Genomic DNA, 18012 nt, shown 5'->3' on the forward strand with positions numbered 1-18012 from the left:
TGGAGTGGAACCCTAGTTATGGAGTGGAACCCTAGGTATGGAGTGGAACCCTAGTTATAGAGTGGAACCCTAGGTATGGAGTGGAACCCTAGTTATGGAGTGGAACCCTAGTTATGGAGTGGAACCCTAGTTATGGAGTGGTACCCTAGTTCTGGAGTGGAACCCTAGTTCTGGAGTGGAACCCTAGGTATGGAGTGGAACCCTAGTTCTGGAGTGGAACCCTAGTTCTGGAGTGGAACCCTAGTTATGGAGTGGAACCCTAGTTATGGAGTGGTACCCTAGTTCTGGAGTGGAACCCTAGTTCTGGAGTGGAACCCTTGTTATAGAGTGGAACCCTAGGTATGGAGTGGAACCCTAGTTATGGAGTGGAACCCTAGTTATGGAGTGGAACCCTAGTTCTGGAGTGGAACCCTAGTTCTGGAGTGGAACCCTAGTTCTGGAGTGGAACCCTAGGTATGGAGTGGAACCCTAGTTATGGAGTGGAACCCTAATTATGGAGTGGAACCCTAGTTATGGAGTGGAACCCTAGTTCTGGAGTGGAACCCTAGTTCTGGAGTGGAACCCTAGTTATGGAGTGGAACCCTAGGTATGGAGTGGAACCCTAGTTATGGAGTGGAACCCTAGTTATGGAATGGAACCCTAGTTATAGAGTGGAACCCTAGTTATGGAGTGGAACCCTAGTTATGGAGTGGAACCCTAGTTATGGAGTGGAACCCGAGGCACCTGTGTGTGTGTGTGTGTGTGTGTGTGTGTGTGTGTGTGTTTGTGTGTGTGTGTGTGTGTGTGTGTGTACCCTAGTTATGGAGTGGAACCCTAGTTGTGGAGTGGAACCCTAGTTATAGAGTGGAACCCTAGTTATGGAGTGGAACCCTAGTTATGGAGTGGAACCCTAGTTATAGAGTGGAACCCTAGTTATGGAGTGGTACCCTAGTTCTGGAGTGGAACCCTAGTCCTGGAGTGGAACCCTAGTTCTGGAGTGGAACCCTAGGTATGGAGTGGAACACTAGTTATGGAGTGGAACCCTAGGTATGGAGTGGAACCCTAGTTATAGAGTGGAACCCTAGTTATGGAGTGGTACCCTAGTTCTGGAGTGGAACCCTAGTTCTGGAGTGGAACCCTTGTTATAGAGTGGAACCCTAGGTATGGAGTGGAACCCTAGTTATGGAGTGGAACCCTAGTTATGGAGTGGAACCCTAGGTATGGAGTGGAACCCTAGTTATGGAGTGGAACACTAATTATGGAGTGGAACCCTAGTTATGGAGTGGAACCCTAGTTCTGGAGTGGAACCCTAGTTCTGGAGTGGAACCCTAGTTATGGAGTGGAACCCTAGTTATGGAGTGGAACCCTAGTTATCGAGTGGAACCCTAGTTATGGAGTGGAACCCTAGTTATGGAGTGGAACCCTAGGTATGGAGTGGAACCCTAGTTATGGAGTGGAACCCTTGTTATAGAGTGGAACCCTAGGTATGGAGTGGAACCCTAGTTATGGAGTGGAACCCTAGTTATGGAGTGGAACCCTAGGTATGGAGTGGAACCCTAGTTATGGAGTGGAACCCTAATTATGGAGTGGAACCCTAGTTATGGAGTGGAACCCTAGTTATAGAGTGGAACCCTAGTTATGGAGTGGAACCCTAGTTATGGAGTGGAACCCTAGTTATGGAGTGGAACCCTAGTTCTGGAGTGGAACCCTAGTTCTGGAGTGGAACCCTAGGTATGGAGTGGAACCCTAGTTATGGAGTGGAACCCTAGTTATAGAGTGGAACCCTAGTTATGGAGTGGTACCCTAGTTATGGAGTGGAACCCTAGTTATGGAGTGGAACCCTAGGTATGGAGTGGAACCCTAGTTATGGAGTGGAACCCTTGTTATGGAGTGGAACCCTAGTTATGGAGTGGAACCCTAATTATGGAGTGGAACCCTAGGTATGGAGTGGAACCCTAGTTATAGAGTGGAATCCTAGTTATGGAGTGGTACCCTAGTTATGGAGTGGAACCCTAGTTATGGAGTGGAACCCTAGGTATGGAGTGGAACCCTAGTTATAGAGTGGAACCCTAGGTATGGAGTGGAACCCTAGTTATGGAGTGGAACCCTAGTTATGGAGTGGAACCCTAGTTATGGAGTGGTACCCTAGTTCTGGAGTGGAACCCTAGTTCTGGAGTGGAACCCTAGGTATGGAGTGGAACCCTAGTTCTGGAGTGGAACCCTAGTTCTGGAGTGGAACCCTAGTTATGGAGTGGAACCCTAGTTATGGAGTGGTACCCTAGTTCTGGAGTGGAACCCTAGTTCTGGAGTGGAACCCTTGTTATAGAGTGGAACCCTAGGTATGGAGTGGAACCCTAGTTCTGGAGTGGAACCCTTGTTATAGAGTGGAACCCTAGGTATGGAGTGGAACCCTAGTTATGGAGTGGAACCCTAGTTATGGAGTGGAACCCTAGTTATGGAGTGGAACCCTAGTTCTGGAGTGGAACCCTAGTTCTGGAGTGGAACCCTAGTTATGGAGTGGAACCCTAGGTATGGAGTGGAACCCTAGGTATGGAGTGGAACCCTAGGTATGGAGTGGAACCCTAGTTATGGAGTGGAACCCTAGTTATAGAGTGGAACCCTAGTTATGGAGTGGAACCCTAGTTCTGGAGTGGAACCCTAGTTCTGGAGTGGAACCCTAGTTATGGAGTGGAACCCTAGTTATGGAGTGGAACCCTAGGTATGGAGTGGAACCCTAGGTATGGAGTGGAACCCTAGTTATGGAGTGGAACCCTAGTTATGGAGTGGAACCCTAGGTATGGAGTGGAACCCTAGTTATGGAGTGGAACCCTAGTTATGGAGTGGAACCCTAGTTATAGAGTGGAACCCTAGTTATGGAGTGGAACCCTAGTTATGGAGTGGAACCCTAGTTATGGAGTGGAACCCTAGTTATGGAGTGGAACCCTAGTTATGGAGTGGAACCCTAGTTATGGAGTGGAACCCTAGGTATGGAGTGGAACCCTAGTTATGGAGTGGAACCCTAATTATGGAGTGGAACCCTAGTTATGGAGTGGAACCCTAGTTATAGAGTGGAACCCTAGTTATGGAGTGGAACCCTAGTTATGGAGTGGAACCCTAGTTATAGAGTGGAACCCTAGTTATGGAGTGGAACCCTAGTTCTGGAGTGGAACCCTAGTTCTGGAGTGGAACCCTAGTTATGGAGTGGAACCCTAGGTATGGAGTGGAACCCTAGGTATGGAGTGGAACCCTAGTTATGGAGTGGAACCCTAGTTATGGAGTGGAACCCTAGTTATGGAGTGGAACCCTAGTTATGGAGTGGAACCCGAGGCACCTGTGTGTGTGTGTGTGTGTGTGTTTGTGTGTGTGTGTGTACCCTAGTTATGGAGTGGAACCCTAGTTGTGGAGTGGAACCCTAGTTATAGAGTGGAACCCTAGTTATGGAGTGGAACCCTAGTTCTGGAGTGGAACCCTAGTTCTGGAGTGGAACCCTAGTTCTGGAGTGGAACCCTAGTTCTGGAGTGGAACCCTAGTTATGGAGTGGAACCCTAGTTATAGAGTGGAACCCTAGTTATGGAGTGGAACCCTAGTTCTGGAGTGGAACCCTAGTTCTGGAGTGGAACCCTAGTTCTGGAGTGGAACCCTAGTTATGGAGTGGAACCCTAGTTATGGAGTGGAACCCTAGTTATGGAGTGGAACCCTAGTTATAGAGTGGAACCCTAGTTCTGGAGTGGAACCCTAGTTCTGGAGTGGAACCCTAGTTATGGAGTGGAACCCTAGGTATGGAGTGGAACCCTAGGTATGGAGTGGAACCCTAGTTATGGAGTGGAACCCTAGTTATGGAGTGGAACCCTAGGTATGGAGTGGAACCCTAGTTATGGAGTGGAACCCTAGTTATGGAGTGGAACCCTAGTTATAGAGTGGAACCCTAGTTATGGAGTGGAACCCTAGTTATGGAGTGGAACCCTAGTTATGGAGTGGAACCCTAGTTATGGAGTGGAACCCTAGTTCTGGAGTGGAACCCTAGTTATGGAGTGGAACCCTAGTTATGGAGTGGAACCCGAGGCACCTGTGTGTGTGTGTGTGTGTGTGTGTGTGTGTGTGTGTGTGTGTGTGTGTTTGTGTGTGTGTGTGTGTGTGTGTACCCTAGTTATGGAGTGGAACCCTAGTTGTGGAGTGGAACCCTAGTTATAGAGTGGAACCCTAGTTATGGAGTGGAACCCTAGTTATGGAGTGGAACCCTAGTTGTAGAGTGGAACCCTAGTTATGGAGTGGTACCCTAGTTATAGAGTGGAACCCTAGTTATGGAGTGGAACCCTAGTTACGGAGTGGAACCCTAGTTATAGAGTGGAACCCTAGTTATGGAGTGGAACCCTAGTTCTGGAGTGGAACCCTAGTTATGGAGTGGAACCCTAGTTCTGGAGTGGAACCCTAGTTCTGGAGTGGAACCCTAGTTCTGGAGTGGAACCCTAGTTATGGAGTGGAACCCTAGTTATAGAGTGGAACCCTAGTTATGGAGTGGAACCCTAGTTCTGGAGTGGAACCCTAGTTCTGGAGTGGAACCCTAGTTCTGGAGTGGAACCCTAGTTATGGAGTGGAACCCTAGTTATAGAGTGGAACCCTAGTTCTGGAGTGGAACCCTAGTTATGGAGTGGAACCCTAGTTATGGAGTGGAACCCTAGTTCTGGAGTGGAACCCTAGTTCTGGAGTGGAACCCTAGTTATGGAGTGGAACCCTAGTTATAGAGTGGAACCCTAGTTATGGAGTGGTACCCTAGTTCTGGAGTGGAACCCTAGTTCTGGAGTGGAACCCTAGTTATGGAGTGGAACCCTAGGTATGGAGTGGAACCCTAGGTATGGAGTGGAACCCTAGTTATGGAGTGGAACCCTAGTTATGGAGTGGAACCCTAGGTATGGAGTGGAACCCTAGTTATGGAGTGGAACCCTAGTTATGGAGTGGAACCCTAGTTATAGAGTGGAACCCTAGTTATGGAGTGGAACCCTAGTTATGGAGTGGAACCCTAGTTCTGGAGTGGAACCCTAGTTATGGAGTGGAACCCTAGTTATGGAGTGGAACCCGAGGCACCTGTGTGTGTGTGTGTGTGTGTGTGTGTGTGTGTGTGTGTTTGTGTGTGTGTGTGTGTGTGTACCCTAGTTATGGAGTGGAACCCTAGTTGTGGAGTGGAACCCTAGTTATAGAGTGGAACCCTAGTTATGGAGTGGAACCCTAGTTATGGAGTGGAACCCTAGTTGTAGAGTGGAACCCTAGTTATGGAGTGGTACCCTAGTTATAGAGTGGAACCCTAGTTATGGAGTGGAACCCTAGTTACGGAGTGGAACCCTAGTTATAGAGTGGAACCCTAGTTATGGAGTGGAACCCTAGTTCTGGAGTGGAACCCTAGTTATGGAGTGGAACCCTAGTTCTGGAGTGGAACCCTAGTTCTGGAGTGGAACCCTAGTTCTGGAGTGGAACCCTAGTTATGGAGTGGAACCCTAGTTATAGAGTGGAACCCTAGTTATGGAGTGGAACCCTAGTTATGGAGTGGAACCCTAGTTATGGAGTGGAACCCTAGTTATGGAGTGGAACCCTAGTTATGGAGTGGAACCCTAGTTATAGAGTGGAACCCTAGTTCTGGAGTGGAACCCTAGTTCTGGAGTGGAACCCTAGTTATGGAGTGGAACCCTAGTTCTGGAGTGGAACCCTAGTTCTGGAGTGGAACCCTAGTTATGGAGTGGAACCCTAGTTATGGAGTGGAACCCTAGGTATGGAGTGGAACCCTAGTTATAGAGTGGAACCCTAGTTATGGAGTGGTACCCTAGTTCTGGAGTGGAACCCTAGTTCTGGAGTGGAACCCTAGTTATGGAGTGGAACCCTAGGTATGGAGTGGAACCCTAGTTCTGGAGTGGAACCCTAGTTATAGAGTGGAACCCTAGTTATGGAGTGGAACCCTAGTTCTGGAGTGGAACCCTAGTTATGGAGTGGAACCCTAGTTATGGAGTGGAACCCTAGTTATGGAGTGGAACCCTAGTTATAGAGTGGAACCCTAGTTCTGGAGTGGAACCCTAGTTATGGAGTGCAACCCTAGTTCTGGAGTGGAACCCTAGTTCTGGAGTGGAACCCTAGTTATGGAGTGGAACCCTAGTTATGGAGTGGAACCCTAGTTATGGAGTGGAACCCTAGTTATGGAGTGGAACCCTAGTTATGGAGTGGAACCCTAGTTATAGAGTGGAACCCTAGTTATAGAGTGGAACCCTAGTTCTGGAGTGGAACCCTAGTTCTGGAGTGGAACCCTAGTTATGGAGTGGAACCCTAGGTATGGAGTGGAACCCTAGTTATGGATATATATATATACGTATATATATATAATTATTTTATTTAGGCATACTATTGTATATAGTACTATTAGCATGTTACTGTTTAATATGTTCATTTTCTTACTAAATTAATGTTATTAATGATTATTAGCCTATTATCAGTGTGAACAGACTCCTGACACCTATTATCCAACCAGCCACCAGGGGGCAATCAAGATATTTTGGCGTGCTGTGTGCCAAACTAAGTGGGGATCTGAAAGAGGTTATGGACAAAACAATGAAAATAATTAACTTCATCAGAGGAACTTCCAGTACGCAGCATCGCCTGTTCCGCAAGTTTGTGCTGGAATCTGAAGCCATTCACGAGGACCTCCAGCCTGATTTTAAGAAGTTGGCGTCAGAGGGGAGATGTTAGTTCTCTCATTAACAAAATGTGAGCATTGCAGACATAGGATTTTATTGTTGCTATGTTAAATGGCATGGTTTATTCATTGTTAAAGTGTAATTTAATGACCTGGTTATTACCGTTTTATTTGATATAGGCTACAGATGCCAGGCGATACCAGGATGCCGCGGTGAACGTTTGACTGACCGACTTGAAAACAACATTTCTGGCAATGAAGGCCTATCATTTGCCATGCTATTTTTTTTATTTAAGTGATGTTAATCTTTTTCATTTTCTGACTGAGAAGTTAGTTATTTAAGTCACTGTTAATGTTACGAAATGTTAAACAAGAGCAACAAAGAGTGAAAAATAAAACAAAACGAAATGTTAAATAGGCCTATGAGTACTATGTGAAAAAATTAAATACAACGAAATGTTAAATGAGAGCTATGAATTTGTCCTCATTCTTGCATGAGAATAGCGCTACGTCTGCCGCATTCCATTTAATAAAAGAGGGGAATTAGTTTCAGCTTCGCTACTGCTATTTAGTGCCCAACCAGAAGCAAGGCTGCAGCTTTGTGAATGAGGTAGGTCTGACTCCTCCTGCATTGTAAGAACTATATGAATCTATGATATATGTTCTAAACGGTATTTCCCTCATTTTCAAAAAAAAAAAAAAAACGTTAAAAAAACCCGTAAAAACATGAATATTCGGCGGGCCCGATGGAAAGCTTTGGCGGGCCGCATCTGGCCCGCGGGCCGCCTGTTGGTGACCCATGCATACACAAACCCACACATGCACAGATACACATACAGATAGTGTTCAACAGAGATGGTCAGCACACTTCTGCCTCTTTTATGGTAAATGGTAAACACGAAAACTGTAAGTAGCCACTGTTCCCCAAACCTGGAATACTTGACTGTTAAATGCCGACCCACTTACCTCCCGAGGGAATTCAATGCAGTGTATATTACAAGCGTTTACATTGCACCTAATGCAGATGGTAGCTTAGCATTGGCGCGGCTATATGACGTCATCAGTGGTCAACAGAGCGCAGACCCACAGGCAGTTCACATTATAGCCGGAGATTTTAATCATGCCGACCTGGAGGCAGTACTACCCAAGTTCTATCAGCATGTTAAATGTGCAACAAGAGGAGAAAAAACACTGGATAAGGTATACACCAACATCAAGCGTGCTTACAAGGCTAGACCGCTAGCTCATCTAGGCATGTCTGACCATGTGTCAATCCTCCTGATCCCAGGCTACACTACCATGAGGAAAAGTGCTCCCATCACCACTAAGACTGTCAGAACCTGGCCAGAAGGGTCCGCTCCACTGCAGATCTGCCTAAATGACACCTCATGGCAGGAATATGAGCATGAGGACCTGGAACAGTTCACGTCGTCGGTTCTGAACTACATAGTGAACTGCACCAACTCAGTCCCCGTGGACAAACGGGTCCGGGTCTACCCCAACACGAAGCCATGGATGACTGGGAAGGTCCAAAAACTGATCAATGAGAGGGACAACGCCTTTCTCGCAGGGAAGGGCACACTGCTGTACAGCACCACCAGGGCTAACCTAAAGCGCGGCATCCGAGAGGCCAAGGCAGACCACAGAGAGAAGATTGAGGAATGCTTCCTGAGCAACGACTCCAGGCGGATGTGGCAGGGGGTTCAGCACATGACAAACTTCAGAGCCAACAGGCTCACAGCCGCAGAGGACGAAGCTGAACTCCTTCTACGCCCGGTTCGACGAGGGGCGTACGGAGGTAACCACAACACAAACACCACTCTCTCCAGCTCTCAGCAGCCTCACCCTCACAGAGCATGAAGTGAGACGCGTGCTGAAGGCGGTGGACCCCAGGAAAGCCTCGGGGCCGGATGGCGTCCTGGGACGGGTGCTGAGGGACTGCGCCGACCAGCTGGCCGGGGTTTTCAACAACATCTTCAACCAGTCCCTGTCCCAGGCCACAATCCCACCCTGCCTGAAAACCTCAACTATCATCCCAGTCCCCAAGAAAAGCACGGTGAGCTGCCTAAACGACTACCGCCCGGTGGCACTCACACCAATCATCATGAAGTGCTTCGAGAAACTAGTCCGGGCCCACATACTCACACGCCTCCCGCCCAACCTGGATCCATACCAGTTCGCCTACAGAGCCCACAGGTCCACAGAGGACGCCATCGCGACGACTCTCCACGCCACTCTATCCCACCTGGAGAGGGGAAACAGCTACGCGAGACTGCTCTTTGTGGACTTCAGCTCTGCCTTCAACACCATCCTTCCAGACAGGCTAGTGACCAAACTACTAGACCTGGGACTATCACACTATATGTGCATGGATCAAGGACTTCCTGACCGACCGCCCCCAGAGGGTGCGGGTGGGCTCCCACACCTCCACAGCCCTCAGACTCAGCACTGGGTCCCCCCAGGGCTGCGTGCTAAGCCCCATCCTCTACAACCTCTACACCTACGACTTCACCCCCGTCCACCCCAGCAACTCCATCGTAAAGTTTGCAGACGACACCACCGTGGTGGGCTGCATCTCGGGGGGGGGACGAGGCGGCGTACAGGGATGAGGTAGAGCAACTGAGCAAGCTGTGCAAGGTTAACAACCTGCTGCTGAACAAGTCAAAGACCCAGGAAATCATCGTGGACTTCAGGAGGAAAAAGTCCGAGATCCAGCCCCTGCTCATCGACGGAGAGAGCGTGGAGAGAGTCTCAGCCCTCCGATTCCTGGGGGTGCACATACAGGATGACCTGTCCTGGAAGAACAACACAACAGCCACCATCAAGAAGGCACAACAGCGGCTCTACTTCCTGAGAGTCCTCAGGAAGGAACACAACAAGCAGGAGATAATGGTGGCCTACTACCGCGGCGCAGTGGAGAGCATCCTCACCTACGGCATCTGCAACTGGTTCTCCAGCTGACCCAACCCACCCTGGGTACGAACACTTTACCCGGCTGCCCTCGAAAAGGCGGTACAGGACCATGGCCGCAAGGACAAACAGACTGAAGCACAGCTTCTACCCCAGGGCCATCCAGGCCCTGAACACAGCAAAGACCTAGGTTCTGGGCCCTGGACAGTCTGGACGGATTGATGGCAGCTGCTGGACTGAAAAAATCAGGTGTAGTGCTGAGGCACAAATATGTACATTTCAAGCCTGCAAACTGCGACACTTTAAATGAATGTGCAATAACACTATGTGCAATATGACAACCCTAGTCGTCTATCTGTACAGTATAGTATAGTGGATAGTGTACATAGCCTTTATTTATGTAAACCAGCTCCTTCCCTTCTTGTGGTTTTTTTAGTTTTTTTTTCTTTCCTAGCACCAGGGGAGCCACCCCTCCTAAATTTCGTTGTTTGGTACCTGTACTATAGCAATGACAATAAAGACCATTCATTCAAATGGACTGCACTTATATAGCGCCTTTATCCAAAGCATACCAAAGTATACTTATTTATTTTACTTCATTGATCCCAATAGGGAAACTGAGTTTGCCACCCACAGACTTAACAACACAACATAGGCCCTTAGGCACAGTAAGACATTACCAATGCAAGATCAAATATCAATACAAATCATTTGAAAGTTTTATTTTGTATGCAATGCATTTTTATTGTACTGTTCTGCTATGGCAGTAGTACTGTCAGTGGGACATGGACACCCTCTGCTGGTGGGTCCTCTTCCTCAACCCACAGCAGGAAATGGTAAATGGACTGCACATACTGTATATAGCGCCTTTTTTGCTGCTCCAAATCGCTCTACAACGGCCTCTCATTCACCCATTCACACACACGTTCACGGCAAGCTGCCATGCAAGGCGCCGGCCCGCTCACTGGGAGCAATTTTGGGGTTCAGTGTCTTGCCCAAGGACACTTCGACATGTGGCCAGCCGGGGGCTCGAACCGCTGATCTGCCAACGTTGTGATCATTAGGCAGCGACTCTACCTCCTGCGCCACAGCCGCCCCTAGGAAACCCAGCAGAAGGCCACGGAGATGCCATCACGGAGGCTTCTCTCGGGGCTGCTGCCGTTCCCAGACTGCACCTGTAGAGATTACAGACAATAGGACATGACCCTTCAGGGTGGGGGTTGTGCTGTTGGCTAGCTCATAACATGGGGTGGGAAGAGAGAATACCAATGAAGACATGCAGGTAAATATAGAACCGCAGGGTGTCTGTGAAATGAAAAAAGAAATTAATGTATGAGTCAGAAGAACTAAACGAGTAAACCCTTTACCGTGTTCTTTTTCCCTTTTGTCCTCTTCTGTTCATCGTCCACAGCCTCCTCCAGCCTTCTTCGTGGTTTGAGAATCAAAGCAGAGAGACGGTTGTGAGGCTGTGCGCCACAATCAAAGGCAAATGTCAACATTATGTGCACAATAAATGTCCTATTTTATGATGGACTCAATTAAACTTCCTGAGTGATTTGTTAATGACATTTTTGCTTTTAACAGTGTCAGAGCAAAGAACTGAAGACTTGAGGTACATGAGGTATTTCTGTGTTTCAATTTTAATAAATTTGCAGAAATGTCTAAGAACCTGTTTTCACTTTGTCATTATGGGGTAATTGTCAAATGGGACAATTCTGTTTCATTTAATACCGTACATTTTAAATTGAGTCTATAACATAACAAAATGTGGAAAAAGTGAATGGGTGTGTTGACTTTCTAAAGCCACTGTATATTAACATTTGAGAAGTTAAATAACAATAAAAGTCAACATTTTCAACTATAAAAGCTACAAACTTGCACATAACAAGGTCTATAACTAAAGACAATGACAAATGAATAATAACCAATGAAAAACAAACGTTTTAAAGTGTGGCCCTAAGCGACCGCTTAGGCCGTTTATGTCTTGGGCCAGCCCTGCGCGGACCTCCCCCATTTTCCTGCACAATAATGATTTTTATTTTCAGCAAGTGAACCACAAGTAAAGAGTTTTCTCCTCCCTATAACTTCCCAACATACAGTACCAGTCAAACGTTTGGACACATCTTCTCATAAAAAAATGTTTCATTATTTCTTTATTAGTTTCTACACTGTAGATTAATACTGAAGACATCAAAACTATGAAAGAACACATATGGAATTATGTAGTAAACAAAGTGTTAATAAACAAACCAGAATGTTTTATATTTTAGATTCTTCAAAGTAGCCACCTTTAGCTTTGATGACAGCTTAGCACACTCTTGGCATTCTCTCAATCAGCTGTGTGTGCGTGTGTGTGTGTGTGTGTGTGTGTGTGTGTGTGTGTGTGTGTGTGTGTGTGTGTGTGTGCGTGTGTGTGCGCGTGCGTGCGTGTGTGTGTCAGTGGAAAAGGAAACTGTGAACACCGCCCAGCATTCTCTTCTCTAGAATACGTGGGAGAAAACCACTAAAAAAGCAAAACGTGGCTACTTTGAAGAATCTACAATGTAGAAAGTAATATATAAAAGAAAAACCATTAACTGAGAAGGTGTGTCCAAACTTTTGCCTGGTACTGTAGACAGTTTACATTGTAGGTTACTGTACCAGATCGATGTGAACACATGTGTTGCGCTGGCTGCCCATCCTTTCAAATGTGGCCAAACTATAGAAGGCCTATTTTAGGTATTTCTACTTCCACACCCACTTCCAAAACAAATGGCATCTTGTGTTTGACAGAATAATGTTATCATTGGTTTGATGGAAATGTAAATCTAATCTCTAACTGAAATGTGATGTAGGCCTATTGATATGATGATTGGGGGGCAACTTATTGTAATACATGTATTGTATGTAAAGCTTAAATCTCAATATACAGGCCTATGGATAAGCCTGGAATAGTATAGACTGTTGTAGTTTCAGAAGCCTTACAGGGATACTTGGTTAGAAGGCTCATACCATGTTGAACTACAACGCATAGGGTGTCAAACTATTTTAGGTAGCCTAACTAAAATCCGTCATCCATCCATTGATACCATATAGACCCACATACTTCTACAATTATGCCTATATTGGTTTGTTTTACCTTCTGGGAATTCCAAAATTACAGTATACCCACCTCTTCATTTACCACTGTATCACTGTAAGTAAGTAAGTAAGTAAAGCTTTATTTATATAGCACCTTTTATACAAGAAATGCAGCTCAAAGTGCTTTACAACAGGAATAAGAACATAAAGTGAATGTAAAAACATATATAAAAACATATACAAGCATAGAATGAATATAAAAGCAGGGGAAAACAGTAAAAAGAAAAGGTAAAGATAAAATACAATAAAAGATACATTTAAAAAAGGGAAACAATGTACAACCTCTGCTCGTTAATCTAACTTTCCATATCCCTTTAATCTCTAAAGGAGAGGGAGCCACTTTAGCCAACATTATTTAGAGGCAGCCTGTTCTAAGGAATGTCCAGGTCATGTAGCACTAACTATCAACAGAGGGTGGCGCTATTGTACTCTTATGATAACACCAGAATGAGTTGTGATATGTGCCACTGACTGCGGTTCACCACACGGGGGCGCTAAATTATAAGCCATTGCGAAGGATATTACAAGTTACGCACACGGTCTATGAGGGTCCTCCTAAATCCCCACAGCAGTTGTAGTAGTTGTGGGTGATTTATTAGGACAATATGTCATACAGAGGTAGAACATATTATTCTTTTGTATACAAGCCCACCCTCCATTGTAGCATATAGGCTACAAAATATGCCGACAGGAGAATTATGCAATAAGAGGGATTGGCTGTCATGTGTTCACTCGGGAACTATGTAGCTACATAAAAAAAAAAAAAAAAAATGCAATGTTATAATGCGCGCAAAGAAAGTAGCATTAGTAGATATATTAAATCCACCAAACAGCATTGCATGGATTACAACAAGGCACACATTGCTTTTTAAATACACACACTTAATTGTGCACGGTTCCTAAAACAAATATGAATAAGTGTATATTAATAGCACGTGTATAACTACTGTACTGTGGGAAATCTATAACACAGAGAGCGAGAGTCGTCTCTTTCTTTCTTTGGCAGCGTTCCCAGCCCATCTGCGGCTGGCTGGCTCGTAGATTACTGTTTGTTAATGTTTCAATCAGCTGTGTGTTGAGGAATGTGGAGCTATTTAACCTGAACTTCCCCAGGTGTGCGGAGGCGCCGCTCAGTCTGGGCCCGCTTGGCCCTCCCTCCCCTGCCCTTGGCACAAAGCTATCACACAAACACACACACACACACACACACACACACACACACACACACACACACACACACGCACACACGCACACAAACACAATCACACACTGGCCGTGCCTCTGCAGCTGTGCGCATCGCACCGCAGGGAAATGGGAAAAACATTGCACCAGGGAGACAGAATAAATCTTATAACGAATTGGCCTTTCCAAACCAATTTAACCCATGCACCACTGCCTAAAGCAGTGAAACCACTAATGCATGCAGACTAGGACTGAATTGACAGGGATTCCTGAACTGAACGTTTTTTGCAGTGTTTTAATATACTTTTCCTAATCAGCTATTCCAAGAAAATAATTTAATAATATAATTCCTAATTGGACAGAAACTATGCTAAACGTGTGTGTCTGGAAGGGGGGGGGGGGGGGTCCAGTTTCAAAACGGGTATTTCTTCTTGGAATCTCGACACGTCAATTTTCGTTAAGACCAATTGATTCAAGTTAAGCTATGGGCTAATGAGGACTTCCCCTGGCAATTTCATATGTTAACGAGGCCTACTGCAACAAATTACCAGTTACTTATAATCATTATGTAGGCCACCAGTGGCTGGGCCTTATGTCATTTCAGTTGATAGTTAACCCCTAGTGAAAGCCTGGTTCTTTCTTATCTGATTTGTAGCCAGGCCTTCATAAGAACAGACAAGGCCTACTGACAACAAGGGGACTAGACACGAAACTATCTGATAGAATTTAAGTTTCAAAGGCGATCGACCCCTAAAAACAAAACAAGGCCTACTATGTATAACTTGATGTGATGGTAGGGTGTTAATCTTATTTTTTATGTGTAAGCCTGCATGGCAATAAACACCAACAAGATGAAGACTATAACTGAACGTGCTGATTTATAATTATATTGGTATTGTATCACCATTAAATCACATCAGATTCTGTCACACATACACACACACACACCCACACAAATCACAAACACATTAAGTCATTTTCAAAAAATAATCGTCTTGTTTTAATAAAAACACCAATAAGGTACATTGTAAAAAAACAATATATTTCACATATAGTGGCATTGTAATATACAATACAGTTTGTCACTCAGGAATCTGAGAAAATGTAATTCTTTTCTTTTACAAAATTTCGAATTTTCTACATGTTTTACAAAAGACAAAAACATAAGAGAAACGTTAAAAACTTTTAAGAAACTCTACAAGCAACATGCAACAACAAAGTTGCACTGGTAGCCTAACTGCCATGGTCCCCCGGCTAGCCCAGTCTATCTGGACAACACTCCTTTGGAGACCTCGTATGAATCGAAGGCCTCGAGTGCACAAATCCTCTTCACTTGAGAATGTCCATCGGATGTATGTTCTAGCATGGGAGTTTGTAACTTCCCTACTTAGTTCAAGGTTTTGGCGTGATCGACTGTCACATAAGGTAACCTTGTTGGTTCTTGGTGGGTTCCTCGCTATGGAATGATGCATGGGGCTATAATGCTCCCCAGGTCTTCTAGCGGCACATGATTCTGTCATCCGAGCATCCATTCTGGAGAGAGAGAGAAAGAAAGATGCAACGTTAGATCACTGTTGACACTGCAATAAGTAGCATACTGATGATCAAGTGAAGCAGAAATACACTTTTATTATGGACAACTATTTAGTAGTTTCTGCAATTTGTAGTTGTAACAACCAATTTGAATTGTCAACAAGCGTGCGTAAAGTTAGTAAATAGTATTTACTAACTTTACGCACGTATTTACTAACTTTACGCACGCTTGTTGACAATTCAAATGGGTTGTTACAACTACAAATTGCAGAATATTATAATAATAATAGTATATTCAATACTTTAAGATCAGATGAGGAAACAACAACGGGGTAATCTTGCAGAAACATTGACATCAAGACATTGTCAAATGATATTTACCTCCACAGAGATGCTGGCGAGCTCTGCGTTCAGGGTGGTCAGGGGGGTGCGGGGCACGCTGCTCCCCGGGTGCTGGCGGCTCTTCTCCGGCTCGTCCAACTCCACCTGCAGGTCCCAGATGTAGTCGATGACATGCTGGAGGATCTCCACCTTACTGGCCTTCTTGTGCGTGGGCAGGGTGGGCACCAGCTCCTTCAGCTTGCTGTAGCAGCTGTTCATGTCCTGCAGAAACACGGTCATCTGCTCGTCCAACAGCGGGATCTTGCATTTGGAGATGCCCAGACTCTGCTCGGACAGGCACCGGACCATGTCCTCACCCGGGACCTTGTTGCTCTTCAGTGCGCAGGTAGATCCGACAACCTTCATCTTCTTGGCTTGATGACTGGTGACTGGTAGTTTCCAAGGAAAAACGTGGAAAAAAATAGTGTGAGTAAGAGCTGTGGAGGATGAGCTAAAAGGTTCTCTGAAAGCGTCTCCTAAAATTGTTCGTGCTCTGCAATGTAGTTCCAGCAATGTTGACAGTTCTCAACAACCACATGAGCGCACCGCCTTGAATTTATAGTAGACCGGGACTTATGGGGCGTGCCCAAATGCGTCAATGAGCCAATAGCAGGGTCGTATTTGCTCTGGAAGGAGGGTCCACAACTGTATTCACGGCCAATGGGAGCGCGCGCTTGGTTATCGGGATTTACAATCTGTTTGAGGGATGGCGTTACAAATGGAAACAAATGTGTGTCTTTTAATACGGGTGATATGTGGGAATCCAGCTGTCCATGCATGGCTTGGGGACTCTGCAGGTGGAGAGTGCCTGGGGACAGTCAAGGGGTGGTGCATGCATGTATGGGTATGTGGCTGTGTGAATGTGTGTGGGATGGGATGAATAGAATGAATGAATGGCTTGGAGGATAATTACCATATAGCGCCTTTTAGATTGTGCCGATCATCCATCCATAAGCCTCTATGGGACCAAAGATATAGCCAAGAAGACAACGGTAGCCTATAGCGTTTACCAATAAATAGAATTACTACGAGTAGTAGTAATGACTACACTTGATAGGCTACTTACTCTGAGAGAGTTCGACTTGAGTCTGATGAAAACAATGAATTACTAAAAAATAATGTTTGATTTTTTTTTGTTTTTAGATTTATTTTGGGTTTAATTTTAGGCTACTAAACCTATAGCCTACATACATAACTGTCCATGCATGGTGCATTTTTTTCTTTCCCCTACAGTTATTCAGCAGGCTCTCTCTGTCTGAGTCTATGTGTTAAAAAAAAATTCAAAGCTTTCTTTATACCTACAAACTGCACTTTTTTTAGTACTTTTTTCCTCTCTCGTGAAGGAAGCCCCTGTGAGCAACTTCACGGATTCCTTCACATGTTCCCCGTGTGTGCACAGCCCTGTGTGAAGCCCTGTGTGTGCACACATTGAAGTTGCATCGCTCTGTTCTGAATCTTCTCCCAGCAGATTGTCCAAACAAGCTCGAGCAGACTGGCAGGCGCCAGCGCCGTGACGTCACCCATTCATCCGAGCCTTGACGCCTGTCAGCCTGGCGCCGCGCGGGCGGTCTCCATGGAGACCTCAAACAACAGGCTCGCACTCCCCCATTCACCTGCGTGGCGCCGCGCGCAAAACCCTGAGAACAAACTGGCTTCGGAGATCATCATCACACACACACACACACACACACACACACACACACACACACACACACACACACACACACACACACACACACATTCATTTATCACCTTAAATCACTCTGATGAGATTACCAATGTGCGCACCTGCAAACGGCCATTGTCGCCAGCTTACTCGAGTAGTGTCTTTACAAAGGGGAGAGAGAGAGAGGGGGGGGGGGGGGGGGGCTTTGAGCATGTATTTAAATGTACCGCATTTTTTCGCAAATGAATGTGCAGGATAACTTGAACATTCCTTCACATGAAACTATGATAAAAAAAAAGTCATTTGATATTTAGCTTTTTTTAAAAATAATATAGTTTATTTTATTTTATATATATATAGTTTTGTTTGCATGAGTTGGTGTTCAATAATAGATTATTTCAATAAAATATTTGCTGACATTAATTTGTTTGTGTTGTAATAAAGTGTTTGCAAAACAAATATTTAACCTAACCTTTTCAAAATGCTAATTTGCAAAAAAAAAAAAAAAAACATTAGTCTTTGATTTGGGTTTGGGTAGTATCTAATTCAAAATGAATATATTATCCTA

General features: G+C 45.4%; 1 protein-coding gene across 1 annotated transcript; it reads right to left on the bottom strand.

Annotated features, from left to right (window-relative positions):
* Window positions 1-14928: 14928 nt before the first annotated feature.
* On the bottom strand, window positions 14929-16175 carry id1 (inhibitor of DNA binding 1, HLH protein). The gene is made up of 2 exons (XM_080545637.1): window positions 15779-16175; window positions 14929-15397 (listed from the first exon to the last, which is right to left on the bottom strand). Exons 1-2 carry the CDS (start codon window positions 16142-16144, stop codon window positions 15362-15364), a joined length of 402 nt encoding a protein of 133 aa, XP_080401763.1. The 5' UTR covers window positions 16145-16175; the 3' UTR covers window positions 14929-15361.
* Window positions 16176-18012: the final 1837 nt, after the last annotated feature.

Source organism: Nansenia antarctica (genome assembly GCF_963989245.1).
Source record: "Nansenia antarctica genome assembly, chromosome: 15".
NCBI classification, from domain to species: Eukaryota; Metazoa; Chordata; class Actinopteri; order Argentiniformes; family Microstomatidae; genus Nansenia; species Nansenia antarctica.

Bases quoted from the DNA above. Each gene is read 5' to 3' on its own strand.
- id1 (XM_080545637.1), bottom strand. From the start codon at position 16,144: ATGAAGGTTGTCGGATCTACCTGCGCACTGAAGAGCAACAAGGTCCCG. The intron at 15,398-15,778 runs GTAAATATCATT...CTCTCTCTCCAG, and splicing joins TCGCCAGCATCTCTGTGGAG to AATGGATGCTCGGATGACAG.